The sequence below is a fragment of the Malaclemys terrapin genome, chromosome 8 (genome assembly GCF_027887155.1).
Source record: "Malaclemys terrapin pileata isolate rMalTer1 chromosome 8, rMalTer1.hap1, whole genome shotgun sequence".
Taxonomy (NCBI): Eukaryota; Metazoa; Chordata; order Testudines; family Emydidae; genus Malaclemys; species Malaclemys terrapin.
Genome location: NC_071512.1, coordinates 73,549,178 through 73,575,261, shown reverse-complemented (window position 1 = coordinate 73,575,261; position 26,084 = coordinate 73,549,178). Strand labels below are relative to the sequence as shown.

The 26,084-nt window shown below is 38.2% G+C and overlaps 1 protein-coding gene across 4 annotated transcripts in view; it reads right to left on the bottom strand.

Annotated features, from left to right (window-relative positions):
* Positions 1-2,421: 2,421 nt before the first annotated feature.
* The window catches only part of PLPPR5 (phospholipid phosphatase related 5), a 53,749-nt gene continuing 30,086 nt past the window's right edge, over positions 2,422-26,084 (bottom strand). For 3 of the 4 annotated variants that reach the window (XM_054038662.1, XM_054038661.1, XM_054038663.1), the window contains 4 exons: positions 14,794-14,970; positions 11,987-12,106; positions 7,423-7,559; positions 2,422-3,073 (listed from right to left, as the gene is read on the bottom strand). In XM_054038662.1, the coding sequence (XP_053894637.1) occupies positions 7,425-7,559; positions 11,987-12,106; positions 14,794-14,970 (432 nt within the window). In that variant the 3' untranslated portion in view covers positions 2,422-3,073; positions 7,423-7,424. The remainder of the gene's footprint in view (positions 3,074-7,422; positions 7,560-11,986; positions 12,107-14,793; positions 14,971-26,084) is intronic. The other variant, XM_054038664.1, reaches the window with a different exon arrangement.

Here is a 26,084-nt window from a genome sequence, read left to right as displayed (position 1 = left end):
AATAATGATCCTTAAATCAAACGCTAAGTTCTCAAGCAGTGTCGTTCTTCCTTTGCATAGCTGTAAATTTTGATTCTGGATCGAGATAGGTTTCCATTGGTTTGTATGTGTTTGGTGAAATCAATGTTTGCCGACATTTTCTGATAAAAATCTAATCATCTAAGTATAGCATCAGAGCTGGTTTCTGCATTTTAGGCATCTCTTCTTTAAAACGTACAAGTAGGGTTGCTGCACTGGAGTGTTCTGCACCATAATCAAAACAGGCCCATCAAGAGTTCATGAAAATAGTTGCATTTTATAGTCATATTTTACTGGGAACAGCACTGGCCTAGCTAATATATTTTCCAGGAGGGTCATGACAGCTACTCAATGTGGAATCCTCAGTGCTGCATGGTACCATGTACTTCTAAAATTCTAAAAGAAAGCCCCCGGGGTAAAGAAACAGATCAATGACATGGTAAGTGGTGGGCAAGTTTATCAACTGCTACCTAAAGTGCAATAAGACCAGCCCCTCTGCTGTACACAGTAGATGAAGACTAGTTAAATACTGTGGAGGTACATCATGGAATTCTAGTGCATCCTATAATAATGAAGACAGTCAGTCAACATCAACTTTTAAATTACTCTGCTCATCTTATTTACTTGTAGACTATCAACTGCCTACTGTCCCAGATCATTTGTCTAAAAAATACTGTGCCTACAAATGAAAAATAAAAATACAGTACACAGGAGAGTGTTGCTTTTTGTTTATCCACTGTCAGTTCACAACAAAAACATCTGATCAATTTTAACCCAAATACTTGACTGGCATAGATCCCTGAGAGGGAGAGAGAGAGACCCAGTTACAAGTTGAATATACACAATATGCTGAAAAAAATCTCAACATAAAAGAGCCTCTTGGTAATATTAAATAAAAGCTGCAGGATCAATACCATGCCAAAAAAAAAAAAAAAAAAAAGTGAAGATTTCACTTAAAGCTGCACATAGAGCAATTTTTAGTGGGTTGGCTCTTGTATTTAGCAGGGTGGTACACACATTTGAAAAATACTACAGTTTTTTAAACAATTGATATTTTAATGAACACTGTTTTCAATAGTGTAAGTAGCATTGTGGTGCTTGCTTTTTTCCACGTCCATGCATCTTTATTCTGGATTTTCAGTTTAGCTGGATAAGTTCCGTTCTCTGGTCTACTCAAATAATATTCACACTGTGATCCTGCTCTGTCCTCCAGGCAGTGTTTAGGTTATTAAAGTAGAGATTAAATGGACATTCCCTTTAAACCTATACTTTCCCTTCATTTGGTCAATAAACATATAATGTACACTTGACATCACTTTTTTTTGTAATAGGTTGGGCAGCCTCCACCACTGGTTAGTGCATAGGCACTAATCGTGTGGAAAATGTGAGGCTTGGCATGCTCTGCTTGTCTCAACAGATCTACCAACACTGCTATTCTTGATGTGTGAATAACTGTAGCATTATATCTGCAGTTGCGAAAGCTAAGTCTTCAGAGATAGGTCAAGCATACACTCTATCAAGCAGTTGCAAACCCTTTTGGGCTCTCCACCTCTATATGGGCCAACTTCAGCATTAATGGAGAGCTGGATTGCCTTTCCAATGGGTAGGTTTGATATGATTGTGAACAGTAATAAGTGGAAAAAGGAGATATGAATGCATGAAGTTAAAGACAAGTCAGGTTCTCGATTACACACTACAGCAATTGTTGGAAAATTTGAAATATGTCCCCTGTTATGCTCCCAAGGTCAATCAGACCCCCTTATGCTTGATTATATAAATTCTGGTCATGTTAGCTAAAGGGACCAGATGTTTACAGGTATTTAGGTGCTGCACCCAGCATTTTAACACCTAACTGATTTAGGAACCCAAATCTCATTTTCAAAAGGGATTTAGGCACATAGGAGCCAAAAGATCATTGACAATCCTGAACTCAGCAGTACCTAAATATCTTGAGCAATTTGGACCAAGATGTCTATGATTACATTTACGCAGCCACTTTTCCCACAAATTCACTGAAACAAAAACATAGGGTACAGAAATATGTAAATTGCTTGTTAAACTAGTTTCCCCTTCTCCTTTTCCCCCATTCACCTTGACACATACACTTCCAGCATGCCAGCTGGATGCCCTGAGATGCATAACACATACTCAGAGGGAGAATATAGACTCCATGTAGTTTCAGTGATCTGCAATAGCTGTACTTCTCATGTTAGTTACAGAAAGAATTAAGATATCCTGGGACTAAGAATGGAGCCCTTAACTCAGAGTGAGAAATCATTACTAAAAAAGGATATATACCAATGGCCAGAATTTCTATATTTTCTCATGTCCTTTATCCTAGCTACAAGGTACATCATCCAAGACATTCAGGAACTACATATCAACCACTGGACTACACTTAAGTCAGGAAAATATCCAAATAAACTTTTAATTATGATACAATACTTATTACAGTAAAAATTGACATTTTTTTCTCTTCAAAAGCAGAAGCACCAGTCTTATATGTAACATATGGTATGAATGGTATCTTAAGTGAAATACAGCATAATGTAATGAGCAAACAGCATTTTAGTACAGAACATAATTTTTAAAAAAAGTCATACACTGAAATCTGCTCAAATGGAAACAATGTCACGCTGAATTAAAAACTCAGATTTTAAAATCAATCGATCAGAAAATGATGTACTGCTGAATAGATATATGAATAATTAAAATGATAAATAGCCAAAAAAGGCTAGAGAGGGCATTGTCATACAAACATGACTAAAGTTCAGATTCCTTCCCTCCCCCCGCCCCCATAAATAAATACATAAATAATGGTGCAATGCTTTTGTTGGAAAGTAAATTGAACTTTTAATATTTAAGAAGTAGTTTTCAAATGTTGATGTAGTTTTAATGTTCTAAAAATCAAGTTATAAATCAGACAATTTTTACTCTCTTATTTTCAATACACTTCAGTTATTATGAGTGGACTGTGAAAAGAGATGATGTCCAGTGTAGTGAATACACAGCAGCTTCATCATCATGTGACTTCTGCAAAGGCCGTGATGTGGTTCTGTAAGTTTAAAAAAAAAAAAAATCAAACACAAACACACAGTTAGCTATGTATAATCATCATAACAAAGATTATTCCTATTTTTGGCTTTTGAAACATTCTTATGCTTGGAGAGTTTTGTAGTACAATGTAAATAAAAATGTTTCTAATTGCAATGCTGTCCATCCCTTCCCATAGCAAATCTTTTTTTAAATAGTGCAAAAATTGTATACATAAGTACAGTGAACAAAGTAACTCAGTGGTATAGTTCTACAACATTTTAGCTTTTAATGCATTTTTCATTTAATAACAATTTGAATAATTAAATTAGTTGTCGTTTTATTGCTGTCTTATTTATAATTAAAAGCTAAATTTCTGGGAATGCAAACTGCTGCCTGACAGCTGATAGTATTCTGTTTTAGTGTTAATACAATTTTAATGTTGCATTTCTTTTTAAGTTTAATTGCTCCCTGTGAGCCAGATGGCATGGAATGAAGTAGTGAAATGCTAGAATTCACTAGTTTATAGAACATATTAAAAATTACTTCTTCAGACCCATTGCAGCATCATTTGCAATGTTCTTCTGTTGCTTCCTTCAACAAGTGTATTCTTTAAGAATGTGTGTGTATATGTAACAGGTTTTACTTCACTTTTTACTTAAAACACTACACAGTAAAAAAAACTGTAGCGTCCAGAATAATTATGCTGTCCATTGTCATGCTCCAGTCTGAACCTGCTCATGCAAACACTTACGCAGGTGGGTAACTTGACTCATGTGAGTCTCATTTATACACCTGCTGAAGTGTTTGCATTTGGTTCCTAATGGTGGGATTCTGCAAGGCACTGAAAGCCTACTCTGTGGTACCAACTGTTCTCAACTCCTATTGTCTTCAATATACAATCTCTTTTCTAAGGAATTGTTTAAGCCACCATTGGGAAACATATTTTAAACAGACAAAATGAAACACAGCCCTATTGCTATAGGGCCCTACGCATCTCCTTCCATGTGAAAATGCATGGAAGAAAATTTAAGCTGGAAGTACTGCAGATTTTGGTGTATTGCTGTAGGATCACATCTTTTCTCTTGCCACCTTCTCATATCTCCCAGCAGTAGGACCACAAGTAACGTGGAGACAGTGCAAGGCAAGAAAAATGGGTAAAGGATATGAAAGACTGTACACGCCTTACCCTACTGTCACTTAGGTCTGGTCTACACTAGCGGGGGGATCGATCCAAGATACGCAACTTCAGCTACGCAAATAGCGTAGCTGAAGTCAAAGTATCTTGGATCGAATTACCTGGGGTCCACACGGCGCGGGATCGACGGCCACGACTCCCCCATCGACTGCACTACCGCCGCTCGCTCTGGTGGAGTTCCGGAATCGATGGTGAGCACGTTCGGGGATCGATATATCGTGTCTTAACGAGACGCGATATATCGATCCAGGATAAATGGATTGCTACCCGCCGATACGGCGGATAGTGAAGACGTACCCTTTGTCTGACTCTCTTCAGTGCCCCTTCCAGAATCATCTCCCTTTGCCAGTAACATTCCTAACTGTGTTCTCAATTGCTCTCAGGCTGTGGGCTGGTTTTCTGATTCATGTGACGGGGTTCAGAGCTCACATAAGGGTCATTCATATTGCACCATCCTTACTTTTTAGAAGGAATTTAATCCATGCAAGGGAGGAAAGGTGCTGCTTAAAGTGCTGATTCCTTAGCTCTTCCTCTAGACCGGTCTCCTATGGGGATAGGGGCACTTTATGGAAGGGAATGTAGTAGTTACCGATTGGAAGTGGAGAGATGGAACATCCTACCATTACACCCTATGTCCCTCTATCTCTAACCCCAGTCATTCTGGTGACTTTGTTCCTGGCCTCAAAGCACAGCAAAGGGACATAACTATGTTTTATTTGGTGGGGGGAGGGGAAATAACCCATGTTTTCTATTATGATTTTTTAAAAAATATTGGAATAAAAAAGAAAAGCTTTTGTATTAGTGGAACTTTGGATTTCTGTAAAGTCTCTATTTTAATTTTACTCAAAAACATAACAAAGATGCTTTAAACAAATGACAATTGATTAAACGTCTGCTAGCAAATTACTTTCTCTAATGATCATTTTGATTACTACAGAACTTGATGTGAAGAAGTTTTCAGAGTTTAACAGTGTTAATACTTGGCAAAGATTTCTGGACTGTCATCACAAAAGAGAAATAAAATTAGATTTCTTAAATGGAAAACAACATATTCAGATGAAGCTCAGGGAACTATTTACTTACTGGGCCAAATTCTGCTCTCAGTTATGCTTGTGCCACCCCACTGAACCCAAAGCAGTTGCAGGGGATTACAAAATTTGGCCCACTGTATTTATATTGACACCTATTTAGACCTGAAAAATGATACAGTCAATCTGATTGCTGTCTAAAAATTGTTTATCTATTGTTATAACAAATGCCTAATTGAAAGAGATTAGCGAAAGAAATATTTACTCTGTTTTTTCTTTAGGTAACATTTTCAGAAAACGGGACTTAGGTAATTTTGAACATTTTACCCTTTGCATACTTAATGATACTTTACATTAATATTCAGTTTCTACTGTTGTTTATGTGGATTTTTCACATAGCAACAGAGAAAAGGAAACATTTTAAAGAACATACGCTGGCAGGGGCACTCTGATGCCCCCGGTGTAGAAGGTGTAGAACCTGAAACTGCTTAGCTCATTGTTTTGAAATTGGCTAGATTTTCACTCTAGAGATACAATGCTCTTCCACAAAAGTATCCAATGGAGGGGTTAGTGGAACCCAGACTGGTGGTCAACATTGAGTTTCATGGACATCTTTTTCCTTGGGAGCGTGGAGGAAGCAGGCATTATGGCCTTCCAAAACCATAGATCCTGTGCATAATCCCCCTTTCTGAGGGAGAGGGTGTGTGTGTGTGTGTGTGTGTGTGTGTGTGTGTGTACTTTAGGAGTGGCTACCTACTGCTTAAGGAGAAGAGAATGCCAATGACAGTAGTTTCAGCCTCCTACCTCTAAAAACCAGCTGGTCACCAAACCCCTAGATCACACACATGGGTGCATCTGTGTGGTCTTAGGGCAAAGGGTATCCTACTGCAAAGGAATTCCTGCACAAGATCCTCAGCAAGATCTGCTAACTTAGGATCGCCTCCGGTTATGGAGAGGTTGATCTTGTGAACATCCTTAAAACTTGCCCAGTTATTGTCAATGGATTTTGCAAGATGCCATTTTAAATGGATCAAAAAGTAATGACTTACTTGTGCCAGGACTGACTGGTATTGATGCGTGCAAGTGTGGCACTCTTCGTGTTTTCATATATAGTGTTCTCAGACATAGATTCTGAGGAAGGATGGTATTTAGAGAAAAAATAGACTCCCTCTAGAATAAATGACTCTTCAGTTGCTTTACCATGTCCTTTTACTTCAGTTTAGCTTTATTATGACAGACAATTCAGTGTATGAAATTTGCAACAACGCCAGCAAAGGCACACACGGATGCAACAGACAAGCAAAAATACATGCATGAGAGCTCAAATCCTCAAACTCCATGGGAAATAGTTATACCACTCAGTGTTCAAAAGAATTAGGATACAGTTGGGTTCTGTTAAACTTTAGTAGTTTTACACATTGGTACACTGTTTTGTGTTATTTTAAATTGACAGTGTGACGTCTGTGGAAGCGGGAAGAGAAGATTTTAAAGACTTCATGCTTTGTAATTATTCCTTCAAACCAATAAAAATTAGAAAAGTGAAATGCTAAAAGTTAAACCTTGAGTGCAGGTTTCTGGGGAAAAAATCCCATGTTTTGTAGCATGTTTTTATGTATTTAATTTTGATTTATAACCTGCTACAGACTGATCAAGTGCATGTTGTACATGAAAAATTCTACATCCCCTTACTTATCTTTTGTATTTTCCTTTACACAGATTTCACATTTTAGAGTAGGACATACTCTTTTCTATTCCATAAAAACAGTCTTTTCTAGAGTTGTGAATACTTAAAAATAGCCATTTATGCAACAAAATTTCTCTTTTCAAGACACTTTAAAAAAAATTCCTACACTGTCTAGAATGGTGGAGTTTAAATTAAAGTTAATATAAAAATTAAAAAGGAGCAATTCAGAAAAATTCTGTAGTCACAGAAAGTTAGCTCTCCCATATTTAAGTTCCAACACAAAAGAATATCTCCTGGTTCTACAGGAAAGAGAGGCATTTTTAGAGAACACAGCAAGTAATCCCTCAGTGAAATGCTACTTCTTGCAAAGTTCTAAACCTGCACAGAAGGCTGACATACATTATATCTGCCTTTGCTTTAAAGCCACACTCCAACACACAAGTGCGCTTCTGCGCACATACGTTTATTGCCTTATGTGAAGATGTTCGAAACGGTTCATTCGTGTTATCCAGGAGAAGAACCTAACGAGGTGTGCTTTGAAGGAGTTTTGTTGTAAAGGGTCTTCTTGATTCTTATCAATATCTGGGTTCTGTAATACCTACAATATGTATTTTTACAGAAATCACATTAAACATATTTTCACATTTCTTTTGTTCAACTGCTATTATATTGTACTACTTACTGAAACTCAGATGTGTGATCATGTCATTTGCATCTGAAATAAACAAACATCTACTTCCAGGCAACTGAAGTGTAATAGTGGGAAAGGTCTGATGGGAACATATATTCAGATGCTTGATTTCAGTAAAATTTGGAGCTAAACTGCTTTCTATCCTTTTTCGAATGCGCTCTCGCCTGTGTTTATTGTACATATTGTTGACATACTGAGTGATCAAGATATAGTCATATGGTCACAAAAGGTCAGCAAAATTTCTCATAAGAAATTTAAACCCAGGCATTCTGGTTAGATGGCATGCTAGTGAGAACAGATCTGTCCACATGTTCAAATATGCATTGCATGTATGGCTACCTCAATACTTACACCTCCCAATTAAATCATAATAAAAACACTTCATCTTAGCATTCTAAGGATAAATGTATTCAGCCCTAAGGTTAAAACAGCAGTTTTGCATTGCTGAGCCAGCACTGGCAATGATCCTTTGAGGGGAGATACCGCACCCACAGCTTCTGAGCATCACAAAGACGGGATATCTTTCTTTCAGCACTGCTTAATCACCTCCAAGCATCCCAATTAAACAGACTTGGCAGCTAATTAATAACCATTCCTTGCCATTAGGTGGCATTAGGCTCAATTCAGCTTGCTAAGAAAAATTCTAAGTAAGTGAATAATGTCTCCAATAGGCGCACGCACAAGGAAGGTTGCTCCTTCTTAAGTCATAGAAGGGAGCAATAAAAGCTCCCCTGTGCAGCTGGTCATCTCTGCCAGCTGGCATGGAGCTGTGAAGAGTGGCAGAGATATGGCTCTCCTTTCTCCCATTCCCCTTTTGGTGCCCATGGTGATGCCAACAGGGAGCATTCGCTGGGGTCACGAGAGTGCATGGGCTGGAACCGTATTGGTCCTAGCACAAGTGGTTGCAGTGGAGAAGGATCTGTGTGCTCATCTCCATTGGTCACCCAGGAATGTGCTGGGTGCCATCTAGCCTTAAGTGAAGAGTATATCATCACAGATATAGGTATTGAGCCTGGTAGCAGAACATTGGGGAGTTTCAGGCATAGGAAGTGACAGTATATTTTCTTGGTTTATGGGAAGAGATTAATATATTATTTTAGGATGGATGAGCAAACACCCCTTCCACTGGGGTAACAGATGAAGTCAGTTTTAAGCAAAAGAATGGCTCCATTTTAGTTCTTTTTCTTTATTAAAGAGAAACAGAATAATTGAAATGTTTCTCCACAGCACTGCCTTGGTCCATGGCAACATGATCCTGTCAGAATTCTAGTCATGCACAGTAGTGATTTGCTGTCATTAAGTTATCCTGACTACTGCTACAGCAGCATGTAAACTGATAATAAGGAAAAGAGAGACTCCAATATTCCAATACATGCAAAGTCAGGATTTAGATTTAGGATAGTCTAATTTGGTATATGTTTATCAACAGGTGAGGGAAGGAAAAAGCATCGTGCATGCCAGCTTTCAAGCTTGCCTTTATCTCCAGAGAAGACCATATTATAAGAGGTTAGCTAGAAAACAAAAAATGAGTCGATAATAAAAGCATCTAGCAAGAGATTGGGGTTTGAACTAACTTAGCCATAAATTAGATTAATTTTACACATCTCTCTACTATTTATTATTAATTATGAATTACTATTTGACTGTATCTCTGGATCCTATCCAGAACTGTAGGTTGCTCCAAAAATTTAAATCACACCACTGAAAATGTAAAAAATTTCAATACAAGACTTTATTTTCCAATTATAAATCTTCCAGTTAACTTATTTTCTGAAAAAAGAAAGATGCTTTTCCCATTGCCTAAATCATCCTTCAGTTTTCAGCCTCTCTACCTCGGGACCCCTAACATGCCTAAGAGTCTGAAAGACAAGGTGGGCTTTGCAGCAAACCCTGGGCTTGGGCTGAGCCAGGAGGGAAATGAATTACAGTGCTGAGAACTCTCATGGAAAACACCTGCTGCTATCCCCCAACCTGAGAATGCACCACTGATCTCAGCTGATGGAATATGAGTTGGAGAGAGAGGCAGTCTCTCATGTTGCAGGGTCCCAAACCACTCACAAATGGTGGACCCATTCTCTCAGCCAGGATGAAGATATTACGCTCGCAAACTCATCCAGTGGTTTTACCCAATCCACCATCATCACATCAATCTTGCCTGAAGTAAGCCTCAGACAGATATTATTGGATGAGATGGAAGAGGGACAACGAGGAAGAAAACACTAGCTTCCATGAAATCTTCACCCCAGAACAGGCAGGAGAGAGAGGTTTCAGTGGCCTGACTGGATTTCTGATGAATAAGTCAGCTCTGTACAGAGTCAAAATGTGTGACCTATGATGGCTCCTTCCCTGCCTCACTGGCTTTTAGCCTAGGAGAGCACAGCACAAAAATAAGGGATGTTTTCTTTTACTAACACAGTCTGTTCCAGGCCAGCTAACATCTTGTTTTGTTTTGACACCTTATAGAGAATTTACTGAATGGATTATTTTGAAGGTATATATTCATCAACTAAATGCTTGTCAAAGCAAATGAGCCTATGACCTCCTTATAACAAAAACTCAACACAACTGACAGACAATGTGGTTATAAAAGGCATATTAGATCATTCTGAAAAGATACCTGCTTTCTCTTCCAAGGAAATGAACCAGAAACTAGGGTCTCATGCAGCAATCCTTAGTGGGGGGAGGGGAGGGAAGGGGGAATCCCATTCTCAAATGATGGGCATGTGATGTGAATTGATTAAAAAATGCACCTTTTATGCTTAATACAAAGAAGTACATTAATACTAATTTGTACTAAAGTGAACTCCAATGAAATCTTTGTTTTAGTGTCCTGCAGGATATGAAGTTGTTTACTGTCTTCAAAGGAGAAGAGAAAAGATTTTAACAAGTAATGTCAGAAAAGCTCATTATAAAAATTAGATTTACTTTAAAATTTGCATTAGTAGTTCAAACTTTCCTTTAGGTAAAAATGTCTGAAGGATTGTCGTTCCTTAGTTATGTTATCTGTTTCAATGCCTGCTCGCTAACAAAATTGTTCTGGCATAGCCATACCTAACATTTATATAACAGAACAGCATCTTTGTAAAAGCAAATTTTTTAGTATAGCAAGATAACATGAATTTTAAATAGGGTGCAATAGTTATTCATGCCAAGCATTCTGATTTACCCAAGGATCCTGTCACTAGTACGTGCTCATCTAAAATCTTATTTGTTTTGGCAAGAGACCACAGCTTTTCTCCAGTTACTGTGCCACTGGTGTATGAACCATTTTATCCTCCATTATCATCACTCTCATTCAGGAGTTAAACCTAATCCTGCAGTCCTTACTGAAGCAAATATATTATTGAACCTGCTCTGCAAAGTTAACATACCCCAAACTTTCACTTACTTGAATGGGAGTTCTGTACGTGGGGTGAAAGTTGTCAGAGTATACAAGACCAGCGCTACACCCCCTGCACCTTTTCAGCCCTACACAGGGATCCACTGGTTGAACAGCTGCACAGAGCAGCTGTGCACTCCTACGCGTCACAGAAAAGGTAACTGTACTGACCCCACTTAAACTTATGCTTTTATGTATATAAGTAGCCCCAGTACTCTATGCAGCTGGCTTGGAGCAGCTGCATAGAAATCCTACATGTAACCTGGGGCTTGGGTCACAGATTTCATTACTCCAACTGCTCCATGTTCTACCCACTCTCAGCCTGAATACTCAGTGTCAGTGTCAATTAAAGAATTCACTTTAACATTGTTAAGGAAGTCACTGAAATCTTCACCCTCAAATCTCCTCACCTGAAACTCCTTCACTGTCAGCATCCTAACACCAGCCCTAAATATGTGGGATGTTATTTCAACACCCAGTTGACTTGAACTGGTAAGCTGGAACATGAGAAGTGGATTGGTTTCCAACGTAACCATACCATAAAGGGAATAAATGGTAGATGCAAGTAGCACGTGCTCCCCCTTTTGCCCATTTACTCCAGGATGTTTCACAGTCACATTGTACATGACCTGATGTGTCTGTGGCATCACTAGGCATGGCTGTGAGAAGGGCACATTGCCATAATCCAGTCTAGGGGTTGGCCGACTTCGCATCATTCCTGAAACACAATTGCTGGAAGGGTCTCACAGGGGAAGCCTCATGTGTCTCATAAGATGTTCTTTTTCCTGCTTCCAAAACATAAACACTCCTTAAATGTAGCATTTCCTGCCTACCACTCTATTGAGGCAGTTTGGGATACAGGATACAAGCATCAATGTTCAGTCAATCCAGAAAAGTTAGCAAAATCACCATCACATTTCGGTATTTAAAATGAAATCATCTGGATGGACGTTACCTTTTCTAAAGGACTTTCTACTCGTGGGATGCTGATCATTGGCATCTGGGCCAGATTATCCATATGAGAATTTTCATGTTCTGGTTGTCTTCCTCTAAAATTATTTACCACACATACAACCTAAAAAGGTCAGAAGGTAGTTAGAATAATGAACAAGCATTTTACTTCTTTGAGCCTGAGCCTTACTCAGGCAAAACTCCTACTGACTTTAGTAAGAGATTACTGTAGGAGAACAGAAATATCAATGAAATAAAATAAAGATACCCAGTTTGTCCTACTGTATCTAACCCTCTAAATACTAATTATTTTTAAATTATCCTGAGTTCAATGACTTCTACTTTGGTAAAATGTTCAGCAGTGGACCCACTATCACCAGAAGCAATGGCATAGTAATTCTAGCAAAGAAAACATTATAAATGTGACTAAATTAACTAGATTGACTGAAAGAATCATGTGAGTGTGTTAGTCAAATTTATGTTAACAAAAAGTCTTTAGTATTTCAAGATGATATTTTAAACAATATGGTTACATGCATTATCATAGTACAAGCGATCTTCCTAAAAGAAAATCTGTTGCTGATGTGGAATAATAAATGGCCAATTATATATAGTAATTTTAATCTCAAACTAAGTAGATGTTCAAATTAAGTTTTATCAAAAAATGCACAAAAAGTACAGCAACAACACTGAACTCCTATAAAGATTAGCAAATATTGAAATCCATGATAGTGCTTGTAACACAGTATAATTTAAATGCTAATCATTTGGTACTATCCTGACACCAACAAGAGCATTCACAAACACTTCCTCTAGAAATGGTTATAAAAATCCATTGTTTTATTTTATTAATTGCTTGTATAGCATGTTCTCAACTTGTTCACTCACTTGGCTTTTCAAAATGGATTGCTGGACTTGTGCAGAGTGGAAATTGATTTTAGTGACAATTGACTACTTTGAAAGACATTTTTCAAAATGTTAAACAATTGTTCCTGCAGTTAGCAGAGTATAAATTAAATGTCTTGATAAAAATTTATTTAGATTCTCTTTCCAATAGCTAATTAATACATAATGCACTTTTTTCACGTTTATTGTAGAGTGTAATTTATTTGTTTAAATAAATACTTAATCAAATGGAGGGATTTCTACAATTAATGTCTGAATATAAAAATGATATTTACACAAGTTTGTACAGCTTGTTTTCCCTTCCCCAGAAACAGCTAATGAATAATCAAACATTTAAACACCACAATTTTTGATTGTTTCTTCTAAGACGTCATTGTAGTGCTGGGGGTTTTACCACTGAACCTTCTCCAAAATCTAATTAAATCTAATGTCTCTACCAGTTTTATAAGGCTCATGCTGAAACAAGTACATGTTCCCTTGTGGTGCTCCAGTGGTGCTAGCAGGATAGAGAGCTGGCTTAAACAGCAGATGAGGAATTCTCTTCAAGTATTTCCCATGTGATAGTTCAAAGCCACCTAGTCCTGACTCTCTGGGGTAGGAGGTGTATGTGGCCAAGTGTCTTACACTCCCTCCCTTGATCCTGAGCCAACAGGACCACCCCTGAAAGGGTTGGTGGGGAGAGGGAGCATAATTTAGAGAAGCCCTAAGGCTGCTCTCAAATGTATCTCCAGGATCAGGAAGGTTGAAGGTGGGGTGATGGCTTTACACTCCTTGGGTTCTGAGCCCAGTGTAGCTTGGTCATACCCAAGGATTACATCCAAAGTGTTTCTTAGGGGAAAAAATATATAAACTTTTGAGGGGGTGAATTTAGTATTAGTGAAAGGTGTCAGAGAGACAGACCTGTAGGGAATTTGAGTGTAGATCAGCATCTGTGCCCTTTCACAAACTTCAATTCTCTATTGAGATTGTCATTACAAGTGTTGGAGTGGTGGTGGTTTTGTGATTTGGACATTTGTCCACATGAACTGAGACTGGAGATCTGGGTACCATAATAAAGTTGCATCCAATTCCAAAAATCTCTCCAAAAGAGAAAGGGCACCTTTTTATATGGAATATACAAACCAGATACCAATTGCAGCATCTAATGTACTAATGGCTACACTTGCAATGACAGAAAATGATACATTAAATCACTCTTTGTCGGCTTCTATAGGATTTAAAGCTAAATTAAGTCTTTTATTCTGGTAAACCACATCATTTTCAATTAAATATAAATGAATACAAAATACATTTACCAGGTTGTTGTTTTGTTTCATTTTGCCATGAAGAGCAACTGATTGATAATGCTAATATGGCACTTTAATACTGTATAGTGAAAATCAAGATTGGATGTCATTCTAAAAGAAATGCCCTAGCTCAAAAAGTTATGGGCTTGATGTATGAACTATGGTATGAAATTCTATGCCCTCTGTTCTAAAATCTATGCATCTTTGAAAACTGGCATTTTATTAGAAAACTGAGGCCCGCCTCGAAGTCTGGCATTTTAGTTTCCTGTAAAAGAATCTAAGGCACCAATACTGCCATTAACAGCATAAATTTACACATGGAATTCTTTAATGTGATGTAGACATTTGCCCACGTGAACTGAAGCCATGGGTCTGGGTGTCAGAATATAGGTGCATCCAGTCCCACAAGAAAAGGGGCATCTTTTTATATGCAATATACAAACCAGACACCTGAACTGCAACATCACTAAGGTAAGAAATCCGGGACCCAATGAAGTAGAGGAGTTTTGCCATTGACTTCAATGGGGCTAAGATTTTACCTTTTGTCTCTCTCTCACCCACATCCAAACACACACACACACACACACACACACACACACACACACATATATGCACTTACCAAAAACACTGCTATTGATATTCCAATTATAAATCCTGCTATCACATCTGACCAGTGATTTCGATACTCGGCTACTCTGTTGATACCAGTAAGAAATGCCAAACACATTAAGCCTAAGCACAGAACAGGTTTTGCAAGCCTTGTTCCTCTGGCTTTTATTGTGTTGGTAATATACATCTGAAAATTAGAAAAAATGAAGCATAAGACTATAACCTCTAAGGGAAATCTTTGTAATTTGGTTGGAAAAGACAACTATGCATACTTTGATTTTTGTATAGAAAAAAAAAGTAGGGCTCATTATGCAGTACATACCAGTTTCATTCTCTTTTTACCCAGAGATTAGATGGGTGCATTCTTTACATAGCATTCAGCATTACAGGCATTAAAATAAGAGTGGCACATGATATGGCTATTAAAAATCTTACATAGCTGTCAAATGTACATTTTCCTTATTGGTTTCCCTATGTATTTTGCTTTATACTCTCTCTCTCTCTTTTTTCTTTTTTTTGGCTAACTCTGAAAATACAATTAAATGGAAACATACTAATCTCCAGTTATTTTAAAAATGAATAAACAAACAAAACCCTGGTCTTGCAGTGTTATAGCAAAATCTTCAGATTTCATATTGCGAAATAGGGTGGCAGCATTTTAACGATATTCAAGGTCCCCTCCCATACTATGCAGCATATGATATACAATACGTAGCAAAACCTCAGGAATTATGATTCAAGGCCCAGTACAAGTGCAAAATTCTACCCACAAAACACTGCTGTTCCGAGTTTGGCCTGGCACAGCAAAGAAATCCCCTTCCAACTAGCTCTAAACTCTGTGCATAGCAGTAGTGAGGAGAAAGAGAGGGTCTCCGAGAGTCTGGCCTGGGTGTTGAGAAGACTGGCTGCAGGGTTGTTAAAGTTAAAGCTGAGCAGGTAAGAGCTCAGGGATTTCACAGGTCACTCACATCTCCAGAGCTCCAATGCTATATGAGGAGGACCTGGCTGTCCCACCTCCAGAGCCAGCCCTAGCTTTACTCTAGTGAAGCTTCAAAAGCATGCAAAAGAACCATTCTTTTGTGCATCTTAGGAGTCAGCGTAGCCAAGTCATGTGATTTTTATTGCAAGTCTTGTGATACTTGGTGTTCGTGCGGTTATGGGATTATGCTAGAATCTCAACCTCCATTAAAAATAATGGTATGATTATGGAAACAATCTTGAAAACATGAATCTTTAAAGGCTCAAAAACCAGAAGGCAAATAAAAAAAAGAATCCAAAATGTATCATTTTTAAATCTCGTGCTTTTTCTTGGGCAGCTGACTCATGATTTTTGAATGCTTGGTGTTGCCAATATAGGAGAAAATGCTTGTCCCGCAGAGCTCCTGACCTTTCTAGGCAATTGCCTGTCCCTCACACACTGCATGTGAGTAGCTTTAAAGAGGGAGACTTGTCCATTTATCTGTTGCATAATCTGACGGTACAGGGGATTTACCAATAACATCGAGAATTATACCACCACCACGACCAGAACTAAATTTCTGTAATCCTGGCTGGATGGCATACCTGCACTCCTCAGATGCACACTGAAGGCAATTAGTGACAGTAAATACCATTGGATGAATAGACCTAGAAACTGAAGCTTTTGTATTCAACAGCAACTTCGCATGCCAAATTTTCCTAAACTATTTCCACTACCAAGCACCTAGTTATCTCTATATAACATTATCAGTGTAAACCCCTAGTGCAGTCACCATTGCAGTGGTGTGAGCAGTGTTTTCTGAGGGTGCAACATGTCTACACTACATCTGTGTAGCTTACAATCCTGATACATACAAGGTTTCAGGCTCCAATAGACCCACAGAAGTAAATTCCAGAGCTGTAAGCTCTCCACTGAGAAGGTCCCGTTTCCAGTCCTCCCCCCAGCTGTTTAATGTAGGTTCTACGACTGGTCAAAAATTTTTCATCCATGCTATTCATTGGAAAATTGGGTTTTCGACAAAACAATTTTTTTCAATAAAAGTGTTTGCTTTCTGCAGAAAATTTTGACTTTTTGTCTAAAATCTGGAAAACTCTAAACCACAAAACTTTTTCATTTTTGACAAAAAGGTTTTTTCCTGTGTAGAATTAAAAATAAAATAAACAACCATTTCTAGAGACCTAAGCCATATAGAGCTTCATGGATGAAAGCCAAAACCTTGATTTACACAAGGAAATAAGTAGGCAGAACTGGAGAACTGATGCTTTATATTTCCTATGAATAACAAATGGCTAGCCTCATTCTGTACCACCGATGCTTCCAACTGATTGTCAGGTATAGCCTATCACACAGCACTGCAATAATCCAGTCAGAAGATATTTTATGGGTCTATCCTTATGGGATCAATGGTGAACCAGGACTTCTAAGCATAGGAGATAATAGTCAGACTGTGCCAAAGGCACAACCCCACTCCCATTATCTTGAATCCCAGCCTCAAACCAAGAGCTACGATGTGCTCACTAAAGACAAAAATCATCAGTCACAAAGGACATGTGTGTTTGCCACTATAGATCCATAGACAGAACATGATAATTGCCAAGTACTTTGCTTAGAACATGAGAGGGAGAAACATAACAGAGAAAAAAAATCAACAGCCAAATTAGGAAACTTAAAATCATGGCAGTACACACACAACATACTTTACATACTGCTTAAACTTGCTCATCATTGACCTCCAGCATAAAATGTATGATGTACAGCATGAAATCATTATATATACAATTATTATTAATGGGAATAAGCATTTTAGGCTGTATTTCCAACCCCCATTCCTCCTCTCTTTCTCATTTAGAAAACATGGTTTTCCCTTCACTTAATCTCCTTTTATCTTCACTTCTCTGTGTGCTACAGTACTGAAGTCAAATATTGATGAGATAAAAATGATTTAAACTTCCAGCAGTCTTTTGTCAGCTATTTTTTCAGGAACTGAACACCAAACCCACTTCAAATACAATGTGGTCTGGGTTACCAGTGACCCTCTATTTCAGTTCCCCAGACCTACTGGGTATTTTAGTACTGTGCAATCACTGTGATCCACACCATGTAACACAGGTCTCCATTCACGCTTAGATCAGGGAAAATATAGCAATATCTTAAGTGCACAGCAGGATCACAAGAATTCAAACAGTTTAGATAGATTTGACAAGAGAGCTGGCAGCAGGTTACCCTGGTTCAACTCTGCACCATGGGGTATTAAGTCAAAATGACTACTTCTAAGCAAATATCAACTAAATAAATGACTTTTCCAAAGGCAAGTGACGGTGATGCATATCAATTGTCTATGATCTATTCTCATCACTCCAGAAGATAATCTTAACTCTAACTCAGGTGTCAAAAACATTACAATCTAAGGGGCCAATTCTGTTGCAGGCCAAGGCCCCTTAAATCCCTTCTTGATTCAACACTTTGTAGGAGGTGTTCAGCAGCACTTTGCATTCGTGAGCTCCTTAGTCAGGCATAACACCCAGGGAGTGTTGCCTGAGTCAGAAAGCCCTGCAGGATCAGGACCTATAAGTGTCCTTGTCCTCCTTGGATAACTAACAATAAGTTCCAACTACTGGGTTCACTGATAACTACAATCAAAATGGTAATGCCCCTGGCATTCTTCACAATGGTAACTTGAGAGTTTTGCCAGAATGGTCACCATTTTTACCATGTCTTTATACCACAGGCACAACTGCTTTTACAGATAATGAATCAGGGGAAATAGGAACCTGTTTTTAGACACTCCCTTCTGCCATTGGGTATTTCAAATTTGCAATGTTCTTTGTACACATTACAAACTAGGAATCACACCCATCTGTTTCTAACATTGATTTCCCGCAGTTTTGGAGGAATGTATTCTGATATTTAACTCAAAGATTAGCCTTGCAGTATATATATATATATATTATATATTGTGTGTGTGTGTGTGTATATATATATATATATATGTATGTATGGGTATATGTGTATATGTGTGTATATATATATATACACAATTATATACACACATATACACACACACACACATACACACAATATAATTAAATATGCTTTCTATTCCTTGTCCTGTATCGGGGGTAGCCGTGTTAGTTTGTATCCTTGTCCTGAAGCAAAGTGGCATTAAACAGAGTAAACAAATAATTTAAACAAAACAATAAACATGCTGAATTATTTTGCTATGGTTTATACAAATGTTAATTTTAATAAATATTAAATTCATCTCAACAAAGGAAAAACAGCTCAGTGAATTAAATCTATGCTCTCATTAGTGAGGCTGAATGATGTTGGATGAATAAAGTTACTTACTGAAAAAGTATTTATTTCAAGGACAAAAATGTGGGGAAATTAAAAAACAAAACCAAACTTTGTAAAGTAATCAGCTTAGCAAAAGGGCCAATAAACAAATTAGATTATGCATGTAATATCAAGGATAAGTGTCCTGAGATGATACACGAGAGAACTATCACAGACCGCACTCTTCTCTCTCTCTCTTGGTGTATCAGTTCCTTGTTAAATCCTGATCAGCAGTACTCTTGCTATTGCTAATCTTGTTTTTTCCCGAACATGGATCTAGCCGTGTCGGGGTAAGAAGTTGCTTTGCACATGGGGGCATGGGGTCAGTAAGAAAGTCACTTATGGTGATTTTGTAGACAAACATTTACTAGACATTCAGTAAAACACTCATTTTGCTTTTAATCTTCAAGGTGTTGGAATTCAGGTTGCCAAAGCTGCTTCATAAACTGAAAGAAATATCTAGAGCCAAGTGTTTCCAAAAATAAATATTTGCTAGTTCATTTTCTTTTGAGTACATCAAAACAAAATGCTGGCATCATAAGCTATATGGGAGATTGTACTTTTGATACCTATATTTTCAGAACCTGCCAATAGTGTATTATATTGGCAACCTCTCTCCAAAAATAAAACAAAAAAACAAAACCCCACTTACTTTCTATGAACCAGATTTTTAAAGGTATGTAGGCACCTAAAGATATGGGTCCTTAGGTATCTAGGCACTTCTGAAAATCCCACTAGGCTCCTTGTTTTTAATCAAGATTCTACCAAAAAAGCTATTTTGCCTTGCATGCTTATATTTTCCAATGGTTATGTCAAAACTTATCAAGTGTTTTGTGACAACCTAACTATAGCATATTCGTTACTTTTCCCTTGGTTTCATGGGACTGTAATGGTTTTGAGACACTCTGGCAAGTTATAAAAGGAAGACCTGCCTCTTATAAATCCATAATGCCTTTCTGTAGTCAAATTGTGATTAATGTGTATCTTTCTTTTAGAAAGAACTTTGTATAATTTTTTTCAAACATAATATATTACACATTTGTTAATTTCAAAAATTAAGAATTGGTTGTAACCATCAATACAGCAATTCATTGCTACTGCCACTAGAGGTCAGAATGATCATCATCATCATCTTCATTGTTATGCCCAATACAAAGAAAACTGTTAAATGCAATCCTCTGTTTGGGCTGTGTCTTTAAAGATCTAACCAGGAGAAGAATGACCATATATATTGTACACGTTAAGATTTTAACAGGAAAGCTTCCAGCCAAGAGTGTGACAATTCTGCCCAATATGAAACAAAATACAGATTTTATATATCCTGTACACACACATTATGGGGTAAATGAAACAATCTAGAAACATACAAATGAAGAATAAAAAATAAAGCATGTGGCAAATACAGGACAGATGACCTGCAGGGTTATAGTAAGAGCTCTCTCTAGACTTTTTCCTCCAATGACACTACATCCTATTCTCCTTTACCCTCCACACACACACACTGGATCAAGACATTCCATGGTTTGGAGTCTCCTCACAGTTCAGACGGTCCTAGGCTCTAAGTCAAGCCCTGTGAGGGTGCACAGCCTAAGGGGGAGAAGTACACATACTCTTACATTCCTGAGTGACCTCCCAGATCCTACAGCCAGGTGTGCTGGGGGAAGGATGCGCTGTCTACCTGCTTACTCCCCCCGCACTCCCTCCAATGCTGAAGCAAATGGTGCCGAGTAATGGTGTGCAGGGCAGGGTAGTCATTGGTAGGGACCAGTGGGAAATTACTGCCCCCATGAAGCAAGGGTGAAAAGGAAGGGAATCAATGTGCTGTCACTTACCCTGGGCAGAGTTCAAAAGCACAGTCGAGCCCATGACTGTTTAATATACTGTGTAGAAACAGGCAACTCCTGGAGTGTACAGATAAAAGTGGTCATATCTGCACCATTTGTGGGACATGCAACCGCCATACAGGTTGAATTTGCAAGAAGCAGGATATTCAGATAAAAGAAAACAATAAAAAGGAATGCAAAGATTTGTAGGTAAGTAAATGAACTAATGACCACCACACTGCAGGTTCAGGGAACCCTATTCCTGTTCTGACATTCTTTTGGAAGCTGTCTCCAACTTCTTGGTCTACACGATAATCATTGGGCCAAATTCAATCCTGGAGTAATTCCATGGCCGTGTCCTTGGGGCAAATAGAAAAGATGTCTGATTTCCAATCTTCTGAGCCTTGCTGCAAACAAAAGACCTACAGAAAATTCCTCAGTTTCTCTGTTACCATACTCAAACCTACACTTCTTCCACAGCATTGCAAATATAAGGTGTTATTAGAAATCTTATTTGTCCACTTTAGGGATGCTCAGAGTGCAAGTATAGAGAGAGTTCTGGGAACTTTTCTGAGGAAGGCATTAAGTAAAATAATGTAAAATTTTCTAGAACTTGTGCTAATTAATTATTCAGAACCACTGGATTTAGGGTTCCAGATTTTCTGACACAGATAGCACTCCTAAATGACTAATTCTCAGTTTAGTCTCCAATTTTTTAATTACTGAGTCATGAGATTTATAAAATGTGCTTTTCAGACTTCTCTAAGACGACAAGCAATACTGAAATACATTAAATAAACAAACATTAACATGGACTCTAACATCACAGTTCCAAAGAACCACCTCAGCTTCCTCCAGTCCTCCCTTCAGGCAAAAACTTGTGCAAGGTGTGCCTTCCAATATGTCTTAAATACCCACAAAGTCAGGCTCTTGTGTCAAAGGGGAGAGCAAGTTCCAGAGTTGTGGGGCCTTCAGAGAAAATGCTCTGCTATGAGCCCAGAGGGCTGGTGTACCTCATCTGATCTCAACAGGTAGGGAATAACACAAGGAGAGAGGTGGCCTGTTATGGAGCCAGGACCACAGCCTTTATAGATCTAAACTAACATCTTGAAGTCCACCCAAAACAAACTGAAAGCTAATTCAGACAATGGAGCACAGGTGTCACCTGTTCATTGTGAAACACACCAGTAATAAGTTGGCAGCCACATTGGGCATTAGAGGAAGACTCCAAGTGGTCTTCAGGTGTAGTCCCAACCCCAGATAGAGTACCATTGAAATCATTCAGCCTGAAGGTGACAAAGGCATCTAATATCTGAGGCAAGATCAGTATCAGAGAGGAAAGGTTTTAATCTTCAAAAATCCCAGGTGTGGATACTGCTGCTACTTGTCTTCTAAGAGCAGCCAAAGATTCAAAAGGACCCTTGTGTTGTACACCTTACTAACAAAAGATGGACAGCCTCATCTCTCTCTCTCTCTCAGTGCTGTGAATACCAATACCACCATCACATCTAGATGTTTCCCATAGCCTATCACCATTGCTCCATCTTGTTTGGACTGAGCTTCAGACAGCTAGCTATTATCCAGACCCCATTAAGCAGACACAGGGAAAGCTGAGAGACTGCACCATCTGGATCTGATAAGAGAGACACTGAGGTGAATGTCACCATCATATTGATGGTAATGGAACCCAAACTGCCTCATTGTCTCCTCCCACCGCCTTATACATGCGTTAAACAGGAAGGATGATGAAAATCTCCCAGGACAGAATATCAAGTGTCCAACATTAGAATTTCAGTGAAAAGAATGGAGCCACCAAATTTCATCCCTGCTTAGATCACAGCCATGTCAACACTTCACAATCAAGGGTATCAAATGTAATCAATGGATCAAAAAGTTTTGTCAAAGTCAAATAAAATGTCCTGAGATGATTCCTTACCATATCCAGTCTAGATCCAGTTAGAAAGGGATCTAGGAGATCTTAACACTCTAGATATTGCCAGAGTCACTGCACTGTAATCTCAAACTGCATTTGCCTACTGGCCTTCACCAATGCAATTAAAAAAAAAAAAAACAGAACAAAACCGAAGATGGTCGGAATATTTTTCAGATGTGTAAATCCAAAACATTTTAAATCTCACAAGTGGAACTAAAATCTCTTCCAAGTTGCAACTTGCAAAGATCAGCCCCTACATTTTCAAAGCAGAGTGACAGTTGTTAACCACAAGACTCATTATAGTCTAGGAGAGATCCCAATATACTTTTGAAATTTTACCCAAAAGACTCGTGATTTCTTATGCATGTGTTAGGTTATGCATATATTTATGTTTTTTCATAACTGATGTACTTTAATATGCCCCCAACTTAATGAGACTAGACAAAATTTCAGCGTTTTCTACTAGGTTTTGCTATTTGTTTGCATGCCAAAATTCTGGTGATATTATTGTCTTCTGTTTAACAGACTGTCAATGGTCACCTGACACATCCCACAGTGTTAGCAAGGTTGATCCTGTTGGGAAAGGGTTCCGATGATTTACAGTAGAACCTCAGGGTTACGAACACCTCAGGAATGGAAGTTGTTCATAACTCTGAAGTGTTATAACTTTGAACAAAATGTTATGGTTGTTCTTTCAAACGTTTACAACTGAACATTGACTTACTACAGCTTTGAAACTTCACTATGCAGAAGAAAAATGCTGCTCTTTTTTTTTAGTAGTTTATGTTTAACACAGTACAGTGCTGTATTAGCTTTTTTTTGGTGTGTGTGTGGGGGCGGGGAGGGGAGGAGTCTCTGCTGCTGCCTGATTGTGTACTTCCGGTTCCAAATGAGGTATGTGGTTGATCGGTCAGTTCGTAACTCTGGTGTTTGTAACTCTGAGGTTCTACTGAGGCACGTGACTCATACCATAACTGGATATTAGGGAGGGCGAGTAACTCCCTGGAAAAAGAGGATCTAGTTTGTGGGCTGAACAATCTTTAAAGAGGAGGTCCAGGAGCAGCCAAGCCTGGATAGAAGGTTTGGATTGGATTTTGTGTTGTTTCATTTTGAGTTTTGTTTTGGGATTTTGTTGTGGGGGGAAAAACCCTAGGAAAAGGGTAAGTTTTGAATCACAGCAATCGTCTGTGTTTGGAGAAGGGTGGGGAAGCCACCAGACTACATTGCTATAGTCCAACATTTCAGTTGCTAAGGCCTTCTGGAGAAGTCCCTAGTAAAAGAAAGGTTCAAATGTTAGAAATAAAATTGTTTGAGAAGGCTTTGCTTTCAGCAGGAGAGAAATTCAGAGTTGCCATAGCAACCGCCCACGTGCAAAAACAAAACAAAAAACAAAAAACACACACTGCAAAGGAGTTAGCCAAAAAAAGAAGCTATTATTAACAAGCCAATCTGCTGAGATACTAGGTGACAGGGGCCATAGATGTTTGTTGATAGACCAAGATAGAAGATAGCTCAAGTAGGGTCCTGAGTTTAGGTTTAAACACACTCATTGGTAAAAATCACACTGATCCTGCTTTGTTTACTCCACCTGCTCTTAGGGTGAAATCACTGAAATAGTTCCTTGCCTGTTTATATCCTAAAGTGTATTTAGTGCATAGCTGGCTGGAATGCAAAGGGAGCAACAACTGGGATTCTGCAACAATTCCCAAACAATACTTCTGGAAAAAAACAGAAAGCAGAGGGAAGAGTTCAGCTCAGTACTCCAGTAATGCTAACGCTCATGTCAGCCTAGCTGAGTAATGTACATAGCTGATACTGTGCATCCTCTGACTACCCCTGCTAGCAAGGCTCTAATGGAGCCCCAGACACAAATTAAAACTCTTCCCCGGTGAATAATTCTATGGGAGATCAGCTGACAAGAAGTGGGTATATATAAATATCAGGAACAGCCATCCCAAATCCCAGGACATTGCACTTCTTACCCTTACATGTACTAAACTGGGCTTTCTAGCTTTAACAATGAACACCACAAAGCTTTTATAAAATGAATGATGAAAGCAGGAAATATGAATTAAAAAAAATTAAAAGGATAAGTTTCTCCCTATGTTGTGTCATGACTTAGGGTGTGAATTGCATCATGATCATTCAGTGCATACATATGATCTACCACAAGATAATTCAGAATTCAATTCATGTCACTGTTTTATAGCACTGTAGTATAATTAACTATACTGATATATACTATGCAAAGACATATGTAGTCATGAGACCCATGGGCGCCATTTATTTCTGAAGCTAGAGAGAGACCTGGAAAATATGAAATAAACCCCATTTATTTAGTTCTCTGACCTTGTCACCTGCACACTTGCACACCAACTGCACCACAAATACTTCAAGCACTCCAATCTTGTTAATCAGTTTTCCCTCACAGCCACCAGTTTTTCTTCTTAATAAACCCTACAATAAAAATATTTTCTTCTGTCTCAGATCAAATAAGAGTAGGAATTGAAAATGACACAGGTCTGGACCAGTGGGAGTTTGCAAACTGTCAGGGCTACAACAAAATGATCTATACAATTAGAAAGTTGGAAACATTAGTGATATGTGAAATAAAGCTTTTATACTTCGCTCTGACAATTCATTAGATATTGGACCTTAAAATCATGACAATTTTTTTTTAAGAAACTTAGTCTAGAATTGTTTGGCTTTTAAAAAAATGTATTAGTACTATTTTTTTTTTCTTTTGCTCTGCAATGGTTGTAGCAGCTGGTTTTCTTTAGTTACTGTGACTCATGGTTACAATGGGTACAGTTTTATAGATGGATAAGACAAATAGGAGCAATTAAAATGTAAAATTACAACTATTTTGTAAAATAGCTTGAAGCAGATATAGAAGTAAGTTTAAATGCATGAAATGATGCCTCAAATATGTCCCCAAAGCAAGAGAGATTGCTGAACATGAGTGTTGCTCTTTCCTATAGTTGAGATGGATGTTTTACTGTTTGCTTCCCTACTTATTTCCAGATAACACTCGCCTTGTTGTGATGTTGATCAATGCTCCTAGTGTACTCAAGGAACTTTTTGTAAATGCTACATTTAGTGCTACATTTGTTGGCCTTAACACACTTTCTAGAAGCACAAGAAGGTACTCTAGGAACGATGTCTGAAAGTGCACTGGGGGGTCAGTGGACATAAATTGATGCCTGCCAGTAGGAATTCGATTGACAAAT